The sequence below is a fragment of the Coregonus lavaretus genome (assembly GCF_964263955.1).
Source record: "Coregonus lavaretus genome assembly, chromosome: 3".
In the NCBI taxonomy this organism is placed as follows: domain Eukaryota; kingdom Metazoa; phylum Chordata; class Actinopteri; order Salmoniformes; family Salmonidae; genus Coregonus; species Coregonus lavaretus.
In genome coordinates, this window is record NC_139990.1 from 11,118,585 (window position 1) to 11,134,074 (window position 15,490).

General features: G+C 40.7%; 1 protein-coding gene across 1 annotated transcript in view; it reads left to right on the forward strand.

Moving 5' to 3' along the window:
• The window catches only part of LOC311121175 (uncharacterized protein), a 90,817-nt gene that overhangs the window by 42,182 nt on the left and 33,145 nt on the right, over positions 1–15,490 (forward strand). The window contains exons 31-35 of the mRNA XM_084157930.1: positions 6,496–6,600; positions 10,589–10,646; positions 10,752–10,952; positions 11,235–11,365; positions 14,068–14,202. Coding sequence (XP_084014056.1) covers positions 6,496–6,600; positions 10,589–10,646; positions 10,752–10,952; positions 11,235–11,365; positions 14,068–14,202 — 630 coding nt within the window. The remainder of the gene's footprint in view (positions 1–6,495; positions 6,601–10,588; positions 10,647–10,751; positions 10,953–11,234; positions 11,366–14,067; positions 14,203–15,490) is intronic.

Consider the following 15,490-nt stretch of genomic DNA (forward strand, 5'->3'; position numbering starts at 1 on the left):
GACTGGACAGAGGTGCAGCCATGGTGGGCCTTGGAGGGCATAGGCCCACCCATTTGGCAGCCAAGCCCACCCACTGGGGAGCCTGGCCCAGCCAATCAGAATGAGTTTTTCCCCACAAAAGGGCATTATTACGAACAGAAATACTCAATTTCACCAGCTGTCCGAGTGGCTGGTCTCCAGATGATCCCGTAGGTGGAGGTCCTGGGCTGGCGTGGTTACACGTGGTCTGCGGTTGTGAGGCCAGTTGGTCGTACTGACAAATTCTCTAAAACGACACTGGAGGCAGCTTATGGTAGAGAAATTAACATTACATTCTCTGGCAACAGCTCTGGTGGACATTCCTGTAGTCAGCATGCCAATTGCACGCTCCCTCAAAACTTGAGACATCTGTGGCATTGTGTTGTGTGACAAAACTGCACATTTTAAAGTGGCCTTTTATTGTCCCCAGCACAAGGTGCACCTGTGTAATGATCATGCTGTTTAATCAGCTTCTTGATATGCCACACCTGTCAGGTGGATGAATGATCTTGGCAAAGGAGAAATGCTCACTAACAGGGATGTAAACAAATGTGTGCACAAAATTTGAGCGAATGGGATTTTTTTTCAGCTCATTAAACATGGAATCAACACTTTACATGTTGCGTTTATATTTTTGTTCAGTGTAGCTGCCTAGTAGTAAAACAGTAAGTTGGGAAGTGCCAAACCACCACCTTGTCTCCCTCTTTGAGGTATCACTCAAATAAAAGAAGAAATCAGCTTATCTAACATGGTAAAAGGTATAGAAATCGATGTAAAATGTTCATTTGAACAGATTGGATTCTGCCAGCTAAGGAGAGCGGTAGATTATCCCAGTGTTTTAAGTCTGCTTTATTTTATTAAAATGTGTTTTATGGAGAGTAGCCAGAGAATGTTATATTCACACCTAAATAGCGAAAACCTGAGGGAGACAAACGGAACGGCAAAGCCCCATGGGGAATCTGCTTGGCAGCGAGGTTGATTGGGAAACATTAACTTTTCTGAATTTTGTAGCCTGAAAATGATTAAAATGTGTTAAAAATATGCAGTATGTTGTCGACACAGTTCACAGGGTGGATCAGATGCTTTTAATGGTTATATTTTCAGTGTCAGATTTATGATGTAACAAGATATTTAAAAAACAAAATACAAGCAATGTTTTTGTAGTAGCACCCAGTGGACAAAATATAACACATGATGAATGACCATTTTCTGGTTGCAAGCGTGTCTTCTAGTTGTGAAGACGTCATAAGACCTAAGGTGCTGCATTATATTTTACACCGAAGGCTGCAGCAGAAGCAGACTCCTTTGTCAGCGACTCTTTCGTCTGCGCACGTGATTGGCTGGGGAACAATGAGTGTGTTTGGCTGGGGAATGACGAGGGAAACTCGTTTAAAATAATATGGCCAGTATATCCTTGCCTTACTTTTAGACAGAATGAATAAAAAGGGGTTGGGCGAATAAAACTGGGTTGGGTAAAAATAAAATGTAATCCATAAACCTCCTAATACAATACATAAATTTAAAAATTGCACATATAAAGAAAAGTTATTTCAACCTTGTAATAATTAATTTTCTTAAAATTTGTTCTATATAATCTAATTATAAATATAATAAAACTAGGCCTATGATATTTCCTTCCGAACCCTTGTGGGCCATCAGCGGGACAAAATTCTTGCTGAGTCTATGAGATGGTGGTTTATTAATGGCAGCATCGCTTTATAAAATGTTCATATTGATATTTAAGTTTACGCTGTGAAAACAGTTTTCATGGGCACACAAATCCCAAATGATGTATGCAATTGCAAAATCAAATGCTTCTGTTCAAAAGAGTCACCTAACTTGCGTGGCTCTTCAATAGGCTATGCGAAGGTTAATATACCTACTTGTTGGATGCACATTTGGTATCCAGCTGTTTATTTAGGCCTAGCGATAATGTCGACCATCATCAACTAATCCAGGAAATATATTTCTGAATGACAGTCAAGTGATAAACGGCTGTTGTGATATACCACCCGATACAAAAACAGCCAGTGTAGGACAATATGTTGATGTCTCGTTCGTTGTGCCAGTGAAAGTTGTGGATCCAATCAATAGCCCTACATTTATGTTGATTATCTGCTATGGTCTGCTTGATTTACAGCAGGGTCTAGAAAATTTAACAGAGAAAGATTTTTATCAAAAGCAGAGGTAATGAGTTCATATTTTCTGTGGGTCGGATTGGACGCCGAGGTAGGCTACTGAGCGCAATTGTGTAGGATAGCCTAGGCTATTGCGCAAACACCCAACGATATTTTTCTTTCTGTTATTCACAAAATTTAATGACAACAAATGAGTAGCCTCTAGTGGGCTTTATAAACAAAATGATTTGGTGAATTTGAATGACTTAAATAATGATGATGGTGAGAGCCCATTAACAGATGGACTCTGATCCCATTGATCATATAGGCTATTGTTACTTTGTCTCTAAAATCATAATGTTTCTATTGTCATGTGAACATTTATTTTATTTTATTTATAAACACAAACAGAAACAACACAAAAACAACACTACCACTACACCCGATACACACCACAACATGCCCATACCTGTCCTTGAACATATCACATTTACATATCAAATTCAAACACAATTATGTCTGTTGGGAAATGTCATATTCCTCAAGATGGTCAATGGTAGTTCAGCCCTCCAGTTTGTTATTGATGGTGAGTATGATGCTTTCCAATTGATAGCTATAAAAAAATGTTTGCAGCAATTAGACCTAATTTACACAACTTTATTTGATATTGGTCTGATATTGGATATAATAATATAAATCTAGCTATGTAACTGACGTGATTTGGTAAAATGTAACGGAGTAAAAAGTAAGTTAAGTTACTTCCTTCAGAAATTACTTGAATAAGAGTTCAAGTACAGCCCACAGAGAGTAACTACAAAAGTACTAGTTCCTCCCGGAATTTTCTTAAGTACATGTAACGCATTACTTGTAGCGCGATGATACCCACCTCTGCTTGAATTGCAATAATTTATGTCAAAGGTTGGAGAAATATGTACATTTTCACATATCTCTGACCAATAGTTCTCATCAATTTCTTCTTTGAGATCTCTTTCCCATTTTTTCCATAGGTTCTGAGCTATCAGGTAGAAATTCAATCAACCCTTGATATAACTTGGCAATCAACTTCTATGGTGTTCAGCATCTTTCAATGATAGATGCTTTAGGTTAATTCAGATTCTGTTGAGGCGATTGAATAAGATTTATTTGTAAGAATTTAAAGAAATTGGTCTTGGATAACCCACATTTTGAATGACCGTAGAGAGGCAATATAATACATACTATATGCTCAAAATTCATGATGCAACTTTGGAACCAGGACATAAGTATTGTCATTACATGCTGGAGGTAATGTCGGGTTGTTCCAAATAGGGGGACTTGCGATATGGGTTTCTTCCATTTCATGAATTTATGTACATTTTCCCAAATACACATTTTATTGAAATTAATTTGATTGTCAGTTTTTTTTCTTTAAAGCCTTTGACCCAAAGTAGTGCATTTATTTTAAATCTTAGTGTATTACATGTATGGCTTCAATACTCCTCCAAGCACAAAGATAGTCTGCTGTCCATTGTTTAAGTGAAAACAGTTGTGTGGCCCAGTATTACATTTTCAAATGAGGTAGTCCAAGACCTCCAGCTTTATAAGGTATTTCTTATTCCAAATAAAGTTGGAGAGTAGGCCATTTATTTTCTTAAAGAGGTTGGAAGGAATTGAAACTGGTAAGGCTTGGAATAAATACATCAACCTTGGTAATATATTCATTTAGAATATATAAATAGGGAGAGTTCTCTATCTTTGAACATTGGATTCAAACTTATCTAGTAAAGGAGAGGAGTTGCTTTTATAGGCCTCCAAGTTGCATGGTATCAATACACCCAGGTATTTTATGTGTCTTTGTCAATTTCTACTTAAATCTACTTTCCAAGCTTGAAAAGTCATAACTGAAATAATGACCATTTCTCTTTCAATCCTGATACGGCACCATATGTGTCCAACAGTTGCAAAATAAATGACAATGTTCTGGTTCAGATAAATACAGAAAAATGTCATCTGCATACAATGATATCAGATGTTTGTTCTCCACCAATCTCTATTCCAGGGATTAAGCAATGGCTTCTGATTATTGATGCTAAGGGTTCCGTGGCTTAAGCAAATAAATAACTGGACGGAGGGCGTCACTGTCTTGTCCCTCTTGATAACTTAAATGGATCAGAGACCATAGGAAATAAATACCAGACCAAAACCAACGTTTTTTAATACGGCCACCAAATATGCCCATTCCAACCTATTTAACATTTTTTCAGCATCCAATGATACTACCACTTTTGAAATGTACATTTTTCTCTAAAGCTGCTGTGAGCATAAGTAAGAGATTTTTTTAAATTTGGGACGAAAGTGTCTGTAAAATTCCACTGGGAATCCATCATTACCAGGAGATTTCCCATTTTGTAGAGTATTAATGGCCTCCACCAGCTCACCTAGGTAAATGTTTATTTACTTATAATTGGTCAATTAGCCTTAAAAAGGAAATTGTCTATCTTTCTTTGAACTTTTGTTTTCAGATTGATACACTTTGATCAAATGTTTTAAAGATTGAGTTAATTTCAGAAGAATCCATTGTTATTTTAGTATCTGGGGTTTTAATGCTGTGGATGGTATGTTCCTCCTCCTCTTTCTTAATTTGCCAAGCAAGCATTTTCCCTGCACTTTTACCTTGCTCAACATATTGTTGTTTTCATTTCAGGGCAGCAATCTCTGCAGAGTGGGTATTTATTATGTTATATTCAAGATTCAAAGTGTTCAACTGTTGAAGGGTGTCAACATTTCTATCTAAACTGTGTTTTCATTCTAAGTTGTGGATTTTCTGTTCTAGTGTTTCTAATTCTGTACTGGTCTTCTTTTTCTTATGTGGAGAGTAAGACATGATACAACCTCTCATAAATGCTTTAAGAGCTTCCCAGACAGTTGGCCATACTTCATTATCTTCATTTATTTTCAAAAACATCTGTAAGTCGCTCTGGATAAGAGCGTCTGCTAAATGACGAAAATGTAAATGAAAACGTATCTGTGTGGTGAGATATGAGGTAAACTCCTTATCTCCAAGTAACATTGTGTTGAATCGCCATGTCTTTGTTATTGGCATAGGAGGTTTAAGCTTAAATGTGAAGGACAATGGGCTATGGTCCGTTATTATTCCAGGAAGGCATTTACATTCAGAAACAGTCAATTAAAGAAAAGTTTACAATAAAAAAGTCAATTCTTGAATATGACAGTAATAAGAGTTATTATCTTTCAGTTTGATGTTGTCTTTTTTAAATTGAAACAACCAAATGTTGGTGAATGCTTGTGGGTCGTTCCGTGTCAATTCAGCATACCATCACACCCACCATCTCAGATTTTTCTGAAATCGCTTCTGTAGTTAGAAACAGATAAGATTAGCATTCCTGCAACATTATTTTGTTTGAATTAAATTTGATCTCTGAGAAATTACACTAATTGATTGCACCCAAATTGGCCTTTTATTTTTTATTTTATAAGATTCCTATAATATTCAATAAATATAGTACCTAAGTTCACCAAAATTGCTAAATTACATATTGGTTTCCTTACCCTGTAAGCAGTCTATGGCCGGTGTTTCCAAGGCAATTGATCATTTAGGATGATTTGGACATGAAGCGTGAAAATGCTAATATAGGTACCATTGACTGACATTGAGGTACGATTGATTTCTGCCACAAATGCTAAAAAGTTGGCGTTTGAAACAATGGGCAGGTAAACAAAACCAACGCATGGATTGCTGTCATAACTTTTCCATAGACAGCACCATCTAGTGGTCAGAATCTGGTTATATCTGGATGTATGATGGGACATAAACCTAATAACTAAAATGACAAACTTCTCTGAACAGGGGAAAAAAACAATGACCAAATTCACTGGGAATACATAATATAGTATGAATAAACAATACTGCGAGTCGCAGCTCTGTACTACTTGTCAGACATGGAGAACAATACAGTATACTGGTTGTTGGGGTGGGATTGGTGTGGGGTGGTCCGTGGGTGGCTTTACTATATTATATTTAAACTATATTTATTAAATATTATATGAATCCTATCAATTTAAATAGGCAATTTGGGTCTGATCAATTAGTATAATTTATCATAGATCTCATTATATTTCAACAAAAAGATGTCGCTGGAATGCTAATCTTATCAGTTTCTAACTACAGAAACAATTTTAGAACAATCTGAGATGGTGGGTGTCGAAATCCTCTTTCTTGTACACAATATATGGACGTATGTTAATGTGCATGAGTGTCATCATTAGAGTGTGTGTGTGTGGTCTGCCTGTGTAATGTGTGTGTTGTGTGGGCATGTAGCCAGGTTGAGTAACGTGTTTGTGCCTGTGTGTCCATTGACAGAGCTCGCTGAAGACAGTGATTGTCCCCAAAGGGAACCAGCTCCATAAGAAGTTGAGGAGAGCTGCCTTGAAGCTGGAGGAGACCATGGGAAATGGAGAGGCTGAGGTGTGTGTGTGTGTGTGTTTGGGGGTGGGGGGAATTACGGAATATACAGTGCATACAGAAGGTAATCGGACCCATTCACTTTCCACATTTTGTTATGTTATAGCCTTATTCTAAAATGGATTTTAAAAATCCTCATCAATCTACACACACAATACCCCATAATGACAAAGCGAAAACAGGTTTTTAGAAATGTTTGCAAATGTACAGTTGAAGTCGGAAGTTTACATACACCTTAGCCAAATACATTTAAACTCAGTTTTTCACAATTCCTGACATTTAATCCTAGTAAAAATTCCCTGTTTTAGGTCAGTTAGGATCACCACTTTATTTTAAGAATGTGAAATGTCAGAATAATAGTAGAGAGAATTATTTATTTCAGCTTTTATTTATTTCATCACATTCCCAGTGGGTCAGAAGTTTACATACACTCAATTAGTATTTGGTAGCATTGCCTTTAAATTGTTTAACTTGGGTCAAACGTTTCGGGTAGCCTTCCACAAGCTTCCCACAATAAATTGGGTGAATTTTGGCCCATTCCTCCTGACAGAGCTGGTGTAACTGAGTCAAGTTTGTGGGCCTCCTTGCTCGCACACGCTTTTTCAGTTCTGCCCACAAATGTTCTATAGGATTGAGGTCAGGCCTTTGTGACGGCCACTCCAATACCTTGACTTTGTTGTCCTTAAGCCATTTTGCCACAACATTGGAAGTATGCTTGGGGTCATTGTCCATTTGGAAGGCCCATTTGCAACCAAGCTTTAACTTCCTGACTGATGTCTTGAGATGTTGCTTCAATATATCCACATAAATTTGCACCAGTCCCTCCTGCAGCAAAGCATCCCCCACAGCATGATGCTGCCACCCCCGTGCTTCACGGTTGGGATGGTGTTTTTCGGCTTGCAAGCATCACCCTTTTTCCTCCAAACATAACGATGGCCATTATGGCCAAACAGTTCTATTTTTGTTTCATCAGACCAGAGGACATTTCTCCAAAAAGTACGATCTTTGTCCCCATGTGCAGTTCCAAACCGTAGTCTGGCTTTTTTATGGCGGTTTTGGAGCAGTGGCTCCTTCCTTGCTGAGAGGCATTTCAGGTTATGTCGATATAGGACTGTGGATATAGATATAGATACTTTTGTAAGGTCCTTTGCTGTTGTTCTGGGATTGATTTGCACTTTTCGCACCAAAGTACGTTCATCTCTAGGAGACAGAATGCGTCTCCTTCCTGAGCGGTATGACGGCTGCGTAGTCCCATGGTGTTTATACTTGCATACTATTGTTTGTACAGATGAACGTGGTGCCTTCAGGCATTTGGAAATTGCTCCCAAGGATGAACCAGACTTGTGGAGGTCTACAATAATTTTTCTGAGGTCTTGGCTGATTTCTTTTGATTTTCCCATGATGTCAAGCAAAGAGGCACTGAGTTTGAAGATAGGCCTTGATATACATCCACGGGTACACCTCCAATTGACTCAAATGATGTCAATTAGCCTATCAGAAGCTTCTAAAGCCATGACATCATTTTCTGGAATTTTCCAAGCTGTTTAAAGGCACAGTCAACTTAGTGTATGTAAACTTCTGACCCACTGGAATTGTGATACAGTGAATTATAAGTGAAATAATCTGTCTGTAAACAATTGTTGGAAAAATTACTTGTGTCATGCACAAAGTAGATGTCCTAACCGACTTGCCAAAACTATAGTTTGTTAACAAGATATTTGTGAAGTGGTTGAAAAACAAGTTTTAATGACTCCAACCTAAGTGTATGTAAACTTCCGACTTCAATTGTATATATAAAAATGAATAAAAAATTAATGTATTTACATAAGTATTCAGACCCTTTGCTATGAGACTCGAAATTGAGCTCCGGTGCATCCTGTTTCCATTGATCATCCTTAAGATGTTTCTACAACTTGATTGGTAAATTCAATTGATTGGACATGATTTGGAAAGGCAAACATCTGTGTATATATAAGGTCCAACAGTTGACAGTGCATTTCAGAGCAAAAACAAAGCCATGAGGTCGAAGGAATTGTTTATAGAGCTCCGAGACAGGATTGTGTCGAGGCAAAAATCTGGGGAAGGGTACCACAAAATGTCTGCAGCATTGAAGGTCCCCAAGAAGACAGTGGCCTCCATCATTCTTAAATGGAAGAAGTTTGGAACCACCAAGACTCTTCCTAGAGCTGGCCGCACGGCCAAACTGAGCAATCGGGGGAGAAAGGCCTTAATCAGGGAGGTGACCAAGAACCCAATGGTCACTCTGACAGAGCTCCAGAGTTCCTCTGTGGCGATGGGAGAAACTTCCAGAAGGATAACCATCTCTGCAGCACTCCACCAATCAGGCCTTCATGGTAGAGTGGCCAGATGGAAGCCACTCCTCAGTAAAAGGCACATGACAGCCTGCTTGGAGTTTGCCAAAAGGCACCTAAAGGACTCTGACCATGAGAAACAATGTTCTCTGGTCTGATTAAACTCTTTGGCCTGAATGCCAAGCGTCACGTCTGGAGGAAACCAGGCACCGCTAATCACCTGGCCAATACCATCCCTACAGTGAAGCATGGTGGTGGCAGCATCATGCTGTGGGGATGTTTTTCAGCGGCAGGGACTGGGAGACTAGTCAGGATCGAGGGAAAGATGAACAGAGCAAAGTACAGAGAGATCCTTGATGAAAACCTGTTCCAGAGCGCTCAGGACCTCAGACTGGGGCGAAGGTTCACCTTCCAACAGGACAACGACCCTAAGCACACAGCCAAGACAACGCAGGAGTGGCTTGTGGACAAGTCTCTGAATGTCCTTGAGTGGCCCAGCCAGTGCCCGGACTTGAATCATATTTCTCCACTCCTGTTCCTGAGTCAAAATGTAGCCTATATTTGGTGTATCATTTTAATGTTAAGGCTATGTGAGAGGTTACAGACCTACAGTCAGTGTCCAGATTTCAGTTTCCATTTAACCTATCTGAACAGTAGGCTACAGTTCCCTTGACATGCCATAGGCCTATTTGAAGTCCCTGTCTTGTGACTGTCGAATTTGTATAGAGCCTCACAATTATCACACATAATGTAGCCGGCACTGCTATCATCCTCTTTTGCAACTTCACCAAATCTTCCTTAAACAACTTTTCTGGCCCTCCCTTCTCTTTATTTTCAACTCTCCTTTCACAGCTTTTCTCTTATTGAATTAAACTCTAACATTGTCCATTTTGCCTCCATGATTTGATGTAAACTTTTTTTGCCCGTTCCCAAAAGCATTTGGCGATTGCCTGCTGTGTTTACAGTTAGGCCCTAAAGCTTAGGCTTATGCACTGAGGCAAAGAGAGAGATGAGAAAGGCGGCAGGTAGCTTAGTGGTTAAGAGCGTTGTGCCAGTAACCGAAAGGTCGCTGGTTCTAATCCCCGCGCCGACTAGGTGAAAAATATGTCGATGCCCTTGAGCAAGGCACTTAACCCTAATTGCTCCTGTAATTCACTCTGGATAAGAGTGTCTGCTAAATGACTAAAATGTAAAATGAGAAACACACACTAATTTCTCATCAAAAGGTAACTATGAAGTCCGCATTAAACAATGATACACACACACACTCAGGTATCCTAGCAGTTAAGAGCGTTGGTCCAGTAACTGAAAGGTTGCTGGTTTGAACCACGAGCTGACTAGGTGAAAAATCTGTCAATGTGCCCTTGAGCAAGGCACTTAACCCTAATTGCTCCTGTAAGTTGCTCTGGATAAGAGCGTCTGCTAAATGACAAAAATGTAAATTATACTTTTATGGATTTTTTTAAGGTATATGTTTTCCGTTTATTCAACCCGCCTGCCCCCCACTCGCCCTTTATCCACACAATATTTAATGACCCTAAACCCGTCCGCCCCTTGGATATAACCACGGGGACTGCGGGTTATGAGTCAACCCGTGCATCACTAATGTGTGTGCATGCGTGTGTTGGAGCTTACCTGTCTGTGTCTGTGTCTGTGTGTGTGTCTGTGTGTGTGTGTAGGTAGTGGAGTTGGATGCGCGCACATACAATTTTGTGGCAACAATATCCTTTCCCTTTGGTGAGTCAATAATAATGCTACCGGTACTTTTTAGAACTACTTGCCTATAATTACTGTCTGTGAATAATTTAATCTCTTCAACTGTGTGTTGGTTCGTCTCTCCAGGCCTGAACATTGTAATGAAGGTCATAAATGGAGACCCTTCACCTGACCCCCGACCGTTGGTCAGCCCTGAACCCCCTGATCTCTCATCCCAGGTCAGCCCTGACCCCTCACCCCAGGTGTCAGAGGTCAGCGACCCCACCATGACCTCTACAGCTCTGTGGTCCTACCTGAATGCCTCCACCCGCACACAGCCTGTCATCGGTAAGTGTGTGTGTGTATTATTGTTTAATGTGCACTTCATAGTTCATGGCCCTCCTGTAGCTCAGTTGGTAGAGCATGGCGCCTGCAACGCAAGGGTTGTGGGTTCGTTTCCCACGGGGGCCAGTATGAAAAATGTATGCACTCACTAATTGGAAGTCGCTCTGGATAAGAGCGTCTGCTAAATGACTAAACTGTTGATGAGAAATTAGTACCTGTGTTTCTCATCTCTTTGCCTCCCTCCTTTCTCCTCCTCCCTCCTCTCTTTCTCCCCCTCTCCTCCAGGTGTCAGTATGTTGACAGAGTTGCCAGACAGACATGGTGACTCCTTCCTCTGCCGCTGCTGTTCTCACAGGATGTTTACGTCGTCCCTCATTGGACACCTAATCTCTGCTCGACACCGCTACCACTACATAGTGGGTTACACACTACATACACACAGGCACACACACACACACTACATACACGCGCACACACACACACACACACACTACATACACACACTACATACAGTTTGGGAAAAAAAGTATTTAGTCAGCCACCAATTGTGCAAGTTCTCCCACTTAAAAAGATGAGAGAGGCCTGTAATTTTCATCATAGGTACACGTCAACTATGACAGACAAAATGAGAAAAAAAAGTCCTGAAAATCACATTGTAGGATTTTTAATGAATTTATTTGCAAATTATGGTGGAAAATAAGTATTTGGTCACCTACAAACAAGCAAGATTTCTGGCTCTCACAGACCTGTAACTTCTTCTTTAAGAGGCTCCTCTGTCCTCCACTCGTTACCTGTATTAATGGCACCTGTTTGAACTTGTTATCAGTATAAAAGACACCTGTCCACAACCTCAAACAGTCACACTCCAAACTCCACTATGGCCAAGACCAAAGAGCTGTCAAAGGACACCAGAAACAAAATTGTAGACCTGCACCAGGCTGGGAAGACTGAATCTGCAATAGGTAAGCAGCTTGGTTTGAAGAAATCAACTGTGGGAGCAATTATTAGGAAATGGAAGACATACAAGACCACTGATAATCTCCCTCGATCTGGGGCTCCACGCAAGATCTCACCCCGTGGGGTCAAAATGATCACAAGAACGGTGAGCAAAAATCCCAGAACCACACGGGGGGACCTAGTGAATGACCTGCAGAGAGCTGGGACCAAAGTAACAAAGCCTACCATCAGTAACACACTACGCCGCCAGGGACTCAAATCCTGCAGTGCAAGACGTGTCCCCTTGCTTAAGCCAGTACATGTCCAGGCCCGTCTGAAGTTTGCTAGAGTGCATTTGGATGATCCAGAAGAGGATTGGGGAATGTCATATGGTCAGATGAAACCAAAATAGAACTTTTTGGTAAAAACTCAACTCGTCGTGTTTGGAGGACAAAGAATGCTGAGTTGCATCCAAAGAACACCATACCTACTGTGAAGCATGGGGGTGGAAACATCATGCTTTGGGGCTGTTTTTCTGCAAAGGGACCAGGACGACTGATCCGTGTAAAGGAAAGAATGAATGGGGCCATGTATCGTGAGATTTTGAGTGAAAACCACCTTCCATCAGCAAGTGCATTGAAGATGAAACGTGGCTGGGTCTTTCAGCATGACAATGATCCCAAACACACCGTCCGGGCAACGAAGGAGTGGCTTTGTAAGAAGCATTTCAAGGTCCTGGAGTGGCCTAGCCAGTCTCCAGATCTCAACCCCATAGCAAATCTTTGGAGGGAGTTGAAAGTCCGTGTTGCCCAGCGACAGCCCCAAAACATCACTGCTCTAGAGGAGATCTGCATGGAGGAATGGGCCAAAATACCAGCAACAGTGTGTGAAAACCTTGTGAAGACTTACAGAAAACGTTTGACCTGTGTCATTGCCAACAAAGGGTATATAACAAAGTATTGAGAAACTTTTGTTATTGACCAAATACTTATTTTCCACCATGATTTGCAAATAAATTCATTAGAAATCCTACAATGTGATTTTCTGGATTTTTTTCCCTCATTTTGTCTGTCATAGTTGACGTGTACCTATGATGAAAATTACAGGCCTCTCTCATCTTTTTAAGTGGGAGAACTTGCACAATTGGTGGCTGACTAAATACTTTTTTCCCCCACTGTACACACACTCAAACACCATAACTACATTGTGCCCAGACCTGAGTCAAATACACTATATATACAAAGGTATGTGGACAACCCTTCAAATTTATGGATTCGGCTATTTCAGCTACACCCGTTGCTGACAGGTGTATAAAATCGAGCACACAGCCATGCAATCTCCATAGACAATCATTGGCAGTAGATTGGCCTTACTGAAGACCTAAGTGACTTTCAACGTGGCACCGTCATAGGATGCCACCTTTCCAGCAAGTCAGTTCGTCAAATTTCTGCCCTGCTAGAGCTGCCCCGGTCAACAACTGTAAGTGCTGTTATTGTGAAGTGTAAACGTCTAGGAGCAACAATGGCTCATCCGCGAAGTGGTAGGCCACACAAGCTCACAGAACGGGACAGGTGAGTGCTGAAGTGCGTAGCATGTAAAAATCGTCTGTCCTCGGTTGCAACACTCACTACCGACGATTCTGTGCTTCCAACTTTGTCGCAAAAGTTTGGGGAAGGCCCTTTCCTGTTTAAGCATGATAATGCCCCCCGTGCACAACGCGAGGTCCATACAGAAATAGTTTGTCGAGATCGGTGTGGAAGAACTTGACTGGCCTGCACAGAGCCCTGACCTCAACCCCATCGAAAACATTTGGGATGAATTGGAACGCCGACTGCGAGCCAGGCCTTATCGCCCAACATCAGTGCCCGACCTCACTAATGCTATTGTGGCTGAATGGAAGCAAGTCCCCGCAGCAATGTTCCGACATCTAGTGGAAAGCCTTCCCAGAAGAGTAGAGGCTGTTACAGCAGCAAAGGGGGGACCAACTCCATAATAATGCCCATGATTTTGGAATGAGATGTTCAACCAGCAAGTGTCCACATACTTTTGGTCATGTAGTGTACTTTTCAAAGACTGGAGCGGATTTTTGACCCAGGTCTGATTTATGTTTACATATTCGAACTCCATACATACTGAACTCAGTAATTGATATGTCTTTTCCCACCGGAATGCATTGTCATAGAAACTAGTATACCCTGAGCTGGCTGCTGATTGGCCATTGAGCCCAGAGCTGACGGTGAAGGCGGGGCCTCTTCATGAGGAGCTGAGAGTGAGAGCTGCAGAACTGGAGGCACAGGAGGGACCGGGACAGCCCACGGTAATTACTAACCTATAATCATCTAATCAATATCTGTCTGATCACTGCCCTTATAAATACACTGAACTGGAAACACCGAAGGGAACGGGACAACCCACAATAAACAATAACCTATAGTCATCTAATTGTAGAGTTCTGAGTCTTGACGGTTTTTAAGATATTGAGAACGACAAACACTTGAATAAAATTATAGATTTTGATAAGGCCGGGAAGCATACAAACAATACACGTCAACAAACCCAAGTCTTACAGCAGTATATATAGGAGAGTCTCTGCCTCCCTGCATCCTGTGGAATCTATGCATAAACAATCATAAATCACGATGGACCAACCAAATGTAAATCCATACCAGATGTTTCTTGCCGTATTGGGGGGCGGGGGGGTCAGTCATTCTAACTTTGACGTTCCCCCAGATAACAACCTGGGCTGTATCGTATGGTGGTCTAACAGGCTCACAAAGCCTTGTAGTTACATTGCAAAGGGCCTAACATACTGGGTAACCCACAAGGATATAAAGGTACTTCTGGTGCGTAGACTACATTATGGTTAAAACAGACTATATGGTTAAAACAGACTGTGGTTAAAACAGACTATGTGGTTAACATAATATATAGTTAAAACAGACTATTTGGTTAAAGGGCCAATCCGTAGTTGAAACAATAACAAAGCAGGCCACCCCACCACTGTTTTGGTAAAAAGCTGAGGGATGGGGCTTGAGAAATGTAACCACTCTCAAATTCATAGACAGTGCTATGGATACAAGGACTGACCATCCATGATATCAAAATTATGGTTTTAATCATGTTTGTTTAAATTTATTTTGCTTACAAAAATGTGAGTAAAACTTAAAGTTTGGGTTCTGATGGGGTACAACAGTTGTTCATGAGGCATTTATAAGTTATATTCTTCAAGAATCAATATCATTAATTTATCAGTCCAAAAATGGATGTATGTAGCAACTGCAGATTGCTCCTTTAACAGACTACAGTGAGGGAAAAAAGTATTTGATCCCCTGCTGATTTTGTACGTTTGCCCACTGACAAAGAAATGATCAGTCTATAATTTTAATGGTAGGTTTATTTGAACAGTTAGAGACAGAATAACAACAAAAAAATCCAGAAAAACACATGTCAAAAATGTTATAAGTTGATTTGCATTTTAATGAGGGAAATAAGTATTTGACCCCTTCTCAATCAGAAAGATTTCTGGCTCCCAGGTGTCTTTTTATACAGGTAACTAGCTGAGATTAGGAGCACACTCTTAAAGGGAGTGCTCCTAATCTCAGTTT